The 6,733-nt window shown below is 36.1% G+C and overlaps 1 protein-coding gene across 1 annotated transcript; it reads right to left on the bottom strand.

The window, feature by feature from the left end:
* Positions 1 to 2,630: 2,630 nt before the first annotated feature.
* LOC113283174 lies at positions 2,631 to 4,545 on the bottom strand. The gene is made up of 2 exons (XM_026532348.1): positions 4,159 to 4,545; positions 2,631 to 3,043 (listed from the first exon to the last, which is right to left on the bottom strand). Exons 1-2 carry the CDS (start codon positions 4,528 to 4,530, stop codon positions 3,002 to 3,004), a joined length of 414 nt encoding a protein of 137 aa, XP_026388133.1. The 5' UTR covers positions 4,531 to 4,545; the 3' UTR covers positions 2,631 to 3,001.
* Positions 4,546 to 6,733: the final 2,188 nt, after the last annotated feature.

Genomic DNA, 6,733 nt, shown 5'->3' with positions numbered 1-6,733 from the left:
CCACGACCTTTGTTACAATAACCTTTATCCCTGTAAAGGTTCTCATGTTATATTGAATGAGCTTACGAATTCAACGAGCCAAGAATCACTCAATTCCGAGTTATAACGATGAAGTTATGAGTGATTTATTAAAGTAACAATTATAAGTGTTGATGTAATTGTTACAGTTCGTTAGTAGGAAACAATCCATGAAATGTTTGTAACGGTTCACGGACTTGAGCCCAATTACGTGACAAGAAGCCATTTTTGGTCATGTAATTGATGTTTCCTTATCTAGGCAAGATAGCTATTACTCCAAACATATTTGATTACCATATTAAAGTGTTTGTGATTCCTTCCTAAGTTAAAATGTGATTTACTCACATAAATACAATATTTGCTAATTAATTATTTATTTAATTATTTTGGCAAGAGTTGTAACTTAGGAAAGACTCCCAAAATTAAGAGAGTCTTGAAAAAGGAAAATAACTTTGCGTAGCCTCCAAGTTATTGTTCACTATAAATAAAGGGTTCATGAGTGCTACACCTTTTCATCCCCTTTGGAAAATTTGTGTAAGCTTCATAAGGTTGTTTTCCATGTCTTCTGTTCTTCGTGAACAAGAGTGAGATAAAAGTCTTTGTATTCGGGATCACAAAGCTGAGTTGGATTTAATCTTCATGATTGATTATACAACTTGTAATCTAGGTTTTTCACCTCTTGTCTTTTTTAAGGTTTTATCTTCTGATATAAAACCATTCAAGAGTTGTTGATCATAAACCTTAGGTTTCGATAGATTTCAGTTTCCAATCGTATACCAACACTTGTTAGTCGAAATCGGAAGCTAAAAAGAAAACTTCGATTAAGGTACCTCGTAAAAATCCTTAAGAAGTTTTAAACAAGATATCTCTAGATTTATTCTAGTTGTTCTTGTTGTAGAATTATTAGGTTTTTGGAAATTGATCTTTGGAATCTCCCAAGTTCACTTACGAAAATCAGGTTCACGTACTCCTTGTGTGTATGCACATTGATTGTAAGTTAAAACCCTAATCTACAAGTTTGTTTTGATATTACTTTTACCTAGTAATTGTTTTTCTCAAAACAAACAAAAGATTTTCAAAACCTTGATTTACATCTAAAGGGAAATCGATTCGGTATTTTGTGGAAAAAAAAAACATCAAAAAACATCAACCGTGTTGTTGTATCTTTTAAAGAGAGCCCTGGGTTCTTCTAGAAGATTTACGAGAAGAATTCCTAATGAGAATCGGTGTTCTGCTAGGAGTTATATAAGTGCTTGAATACAGCTGAAGGAGGTAGTACATCTAGTCCGAATAGGTAGTAGGAAATTGGTGTAAGAACTTATAATCAGTGTGTATTTATTCTGGACTAGGTCCCGGGGTTTTTCTGCATATGCGGTTTCCTCGTTAACAAAATTTCTGGTGTTTATGTTATTTTTTTTCCGCATTATATTTGTTTATATAATTGAAATATCACAGGTTGTACGTAAGTTCAATCAATTGTGAATCCGACCTTTGGGTTGTTGATTAAATTGATCGACACTTGAATATTGGTTTTTGATACCGTCCAAATTATTTGTTATACTCAATTGGGCTCGCAAATTCCTATTTGTTTGATTGCGGATTGAATTAAGAAATTGAGATATAACTCTTTGATATACTTTTCTTAAGATTGAGTTTGACTGTCTAGTTGATTCTCTTGAAAGTATATTGGAGTTAGTCCACAAAATTGCCATTGAGTGTGGTTGTTAGACCCCCACTTTTTCAACGTTTTCTGCTTTTTCTTGGAAACGCATATTGATTTAGGTATCTTTTACGTAGTAAATCTTATTATATGGAAAAATTCATATATATGGATAAAAAAATAACTTATTTGTTTTACATGAAAACGGTGGTTACGCATTTTTTTAATATTTTTTACGGATAGTCATTACCAGATGTTTCAACTAGCATTTATAGATGAAGTGTAAAGACCACGGTTCTCCCATCCCCGGACATGTATAAATCATGGATCGTGACATATATGTATATATACATCTTGATAGAAGGTCTTACAATCTTATCTTGATTGTTTCACAGATGGAGATAGTCATCTACCACGAGCTGCTTTAAATAGTAGTATTAAAAGATAGCTCATTAGATATCAAAGGAGAACGAAAAATTACTGTACTTTTTAAGAAAACAAGAATGAAGAGAAAAATATTTTGGATGATGCCCATCCAAAAATCAAAAAAGAATTATAATTTTATAATTATTTCCCATTTATATAAAATTTGCTCAATCTGAGTATTTATAAAAAATTTCCTTCTAAGAACATCATAAGCAGTTTTTTCTTTTCTTTATCGATGTCAACAAATTATTTTGATTCTTATATTGCCTTCAATGGACGCGGTAGTTTTTTCCTTTCCTCGGCTCCCACATGATTGCACAAGGCATCACTCCTCAGATAACAATTTGCTTAAAATTGATCTTGCAAATTCTCCACCCTCTCAATTAATTCTCAAAACTGTGAAGAAGAAAAATAGTGCCACCGATTGTTACCCATTCGCAATGTAAGAGCAGATGGTCAATAGTACTGCTTCCTTATTGCGAAGTTTAGAACCTAGTATAATTTCTCTATATTGGAGGAGCATATATTTTTCTTTTTGATACGAAAGAAAGATATATTGAAATGGTATGAAAGATTACATCATATTTAGGCCAAATGGTGGATTTCTGTCCAACCATTCGCCTGATACATTGAATCTTCCACTATATTTCGCTGCTTTATCAGCCCAACCATTAAAGTCTCTACTAACAAACTCAAATTTAAGAAAACTAAGATCACTCAAAATAAAAAGACAATCCTCTAAAATAGAGTTGTTGAACCAGCTAATTTGATCCATACTATTATTAAGAAAGGAAATAGCATTTTTAGCATCACTTCTAAGGCAGATTTTGCTGTAGCCTTTTCCTTTAACCCACTTCGCAGCTTCATGTAGGGCTAAACATTCGGCCTCTTCCACATTCATGGCTTGTCCTGCGACTGTCCTGCACCCTTTGCAATCACCTGCTTGGTTGAAAATTACCATACCCAAACCAGATTTATTAGTGTTTTTGTCATAAGCAGCATCACAGTATACCATATAACAATCATGTGGTAAATCTACATTAGATGGTGGCGCGTGCATTTGGCTAGCTGAAGAATGATTATTAGAACTACTAGTAGTAAGGTGTTCACTAGTATCACTAATAAGTCTAGATGCAAGCCTAGCAGTACTTGAGGTGTTAAGTGGTTTTTGTTAGAAGATGTGGAAACATCTATCCCTCCACAGACACCACGCTATTAATCATTTTGTCAGAGTAATCTACTATTTCTAAATTGAAACCACGCTTCCACATTAAGGTTAAGCCGCCAGAGAGACCAGCCGAGGTGTATATCCAATTGTTAGGATAGCTGAATCTTCTCAAATATTGGCTCATTTTAGTGGAGTCATTTTTGGTTTCACACAAAAAAATCACATCAGGGTTTTGACCCTTAATAAGGTTAACTAATGCAGTTCTAGTTGTAGGGTTTCCGAAACCCTGACAATTCCACGACAAAATTCTCATAATGAGAGAAATAACAAGATAACTAGAACTGCAAATTAGGAAAGACAGACTAGACAAACAGGTGCAGGAAAACCAAAGTTGACAACTCAACTTAACAACTAACTTAAGGTAGACAGTAAACCCAACAAAATATAGAATAATAAACCAACCAAGCCAGGCAAGACTATCAAAGTACACTGTAGAATCAATGGAGCTACGTTCAACAATGTAGTCTAAACAAACAGATAAATCACAGAGGTGAGTGGAGTTGAACCAATACAGATCAAATGAATAACCAAACTGAATAGTGTTAACAACAACCAAATCACCCAAATTTATCAATCTACTCAAAGTAACAATCAAGAAGAATTCAATGGCAATGAACACACTGAGGCAGTACGGATGGTTGTTACTAACAGTGATGAATTGAAGCAACAAAAAATAATAATGGTTAATGCTTATTATGTGGTAAAGAAAGAAATTCTTGAAGGTGAGTATTGTTTGCAAACCGTAAGAAATTGACAAAGAGGAAGTGCAATAATAAAGGAAATTAGGGTTTGTGGGTTTAGGGGAAATTAAAAGGATAAGAAATACCTTATTAACAGCTCCCACGGTATTATTCAGTGTAAGGTCCTCTTCAATTGCAGTTACCTCATTGATTTCCTCCATTTCCACACCATCCATGGGTTGTATTTGATTGCCAGAAGATGTCTCGGATGGATTAATGGTCGTCTTCGTAACAGCGATTTCCAGATCGGTTTGATTAGGAAGAATTATCGGAGGATTGAGAAGAGATGGGACCGATAGATTAAGATTTATGTTGTTTGGAGATGATTCAACAGCACTACGAGACCTTTTACTGGTTCTCTCCTCGAAGTTATCTTCATCTTTACCGACAGTAGCAGCTGACAAGGTCCCATCTCCACTGATAACCCCCCGTGTTGGGAGTAAGGGCAACAGAGTCATTTACTTCATTTATGTTAACGGCACCAGCGTTATCTTTATGGGCAGCCACGGCTACAGAATTCTCTGGAGCAAGCTTCATACTCTGCAGCTGACATCGAATCAAGTTGTAGTTGTTCACAATTGTCATCAGAATGGTCAACCACAAAACATTGATCACATATATTGTAAGGTTGCTTTTCCCAGTGATACTTAATCCAAGCTTCGCCTCCAGATGCCGTTCTCAAGCAAGCACCTCTCTTAAGTGGGGATGTTAATTGCATTCTGATCCTAGCCTTCACCATTCTGCCAATCCTAGGGTGTGCATTTGGGGGGTCTATTTCAATTCTTTCCCCTCCCAAGTCCTGAATAATCTCATCCACCATAGACACATTTAGATGTTCTAACTGGAGGTTTCTGAACTTGACAGTCCAATGTTGATGAAGAAATTTAATATCCGCCAATGGGATCCTTGGATTGTATATCTCCACAGCAAGCAAGTAGCCTTTTACAGTCCATGGGGACTTTTTGATGATATCCTCTTGTTCATCGATGGTGCTGAACTTGAAGACAAAGACATTAGGACCCATAACTTTTGTTTCCTTGTTTTTATATTTTTTCCAAATCATGTTGATCTCTTCTAGGACTTCTCTGACTTCCAAAACCTCCGGGCAAATGATCTTACCGAGCACACTCTTTGTCCATTCTGACTTGAGCAGATCCTACGGTTCTTCTTTGAGGTTTGACAACCCCGATATTTGTATGTTGCATTTGTAAGGTGATTCCCGAAACTTGAAGTTGAGGATTGGTCGACATTACAGGGTACTGAGGATAGGACAGATTGAAACGAGTGGTATTGGAAGTGAGTATTGCTTTAGATTTTCTGTGATGTGAGGGAAACAAAATGAGGAGATTATTTATAACGGATGCAAATTTGTCGTAGGGATTCAATTTATCATGCTGGGAGATATTTCCTGACAAAAATAGGAGAATGAATTATGATATTGATGACCTTTGGAATGATCTTGTTGCTGAGCGGAAGTCTCCCAATAAGGAAGTTTTTTAAGACTACAATTACTCCCATAATTACTGATGCTAAAATTACGGCAAGAATTGCAGAAACGGCTGTAACCGTTTGGCTGCCGGCATTTGTGACTTCCCAACCTTTGAAGGAGTTACTGGATTTCGATGATTGAGCTTGAATGTTGATGATGAAGATTTTTCGGCAAGATTATGACCAAATTGAAAAGAGACAACTTTAAGCAACCTATTTGGTACCATCATGGAGGTGATGGAAGGCACAACTGCTGGAGAGAGCACAACTGCCGGAGGAAACACGACTGCTACCATTGATTCAAAAGAACGCGTATTGCAGAGAAGCCACTACTGGAATAAACACCACTGCTTACACTTAGTACTGATTAATAACCATGGACGCTGTAACAGGAGATTAGTTATTCATAAAATGAGAAAAAGCAAGAAGAAGTAAAAAGAAGAAATAAAAAAGGAGAAAATTTAGAGATACAGATGAATGAGATCTTAAAACAAAGAATATGAAGAAATCAAACCCAAACCAAAAACGCCACTTTCACTGTTGATTCAAAACCTAGCTTTTTATTTCCTCTCAAAGATTAAGTAAGAACAAACAGCAGTATTGATCTCTCTACCTTTTCCTCGTCTAATCTTATGTACTTGATAATATTAATAGTTTATACCTTGAACCATTGTATTTCTCGTTGCATCTGAAATGCTGCACTTAATGTGGAATTCATGAATGAAAATCAGGGGAAACTTGATTGGAGGAGCATATATGCTTCTACTAGGAATTAAATGATGCGTAAAGGCCCATCCAATGAAGGAACCTTAGGAGGTATCAACTTGCTATCTAGTAGCCTTACAAAATTACATCCCTCAGAAACATCTATCAGCTTGTCGTAAACTTTTCTGGCGAAGATATTCCATGTGAAAGCTAACAGCGGGACAACACCAATGGCAAAAGAAAAAAAAATCGGCCAAGTACGAGACTGAGAAAAAGAAAAATAGAAAGTGATGTCCATGCTTCACACTAACAGCACACCTCTACTTGTCCACGGCGGGGAAAGGCACCACCTCCTTACCCATTTGTCCTTATGATTTTTGTCCCATTTCTAATCTGGTCGATGTGAAACCATCCTCCTCGGTATAGTGTACCAAGGGAGGACGAATGATTACTACGACTTTGAAGAAT

Source organism: Papaver somniferum, chromosome 5 (genome assembly GCF_003573695.1).
Source record: "Papaver somniferum cultivar HN1 chromosome 5, ASM357369v1, whole genome shotgun sequence".
NCBI lineage: Eukaryota > Viridiplantae > Streptophyta > Magnoliopsida > Ranunculales > Papaveraceae > Papaver > Papaver somniferum.
Note: the sequence above shows the minus strand (reverse complement) of the source record. Positions and strands in the feature narration are given on the sequence as shown.

Bases quoted from the DNA above. Each gene is read 5' to 3' on its own strand.
- LOC113283174 (XM_026532348.1), bottom strand. From the start codon at position 4,530: ATGACTCTGTTGCCCTTACTCCCAACACGGGGGGTTATCAGTGGAGAT. The intron at 3,044-4,158 runs GTATTTCTTATC...TCAACCAAGCAG, and splicing joins CCGTGGGAGCTGTTAATAAG to GTGATTGCAAAGGGTGCAGG.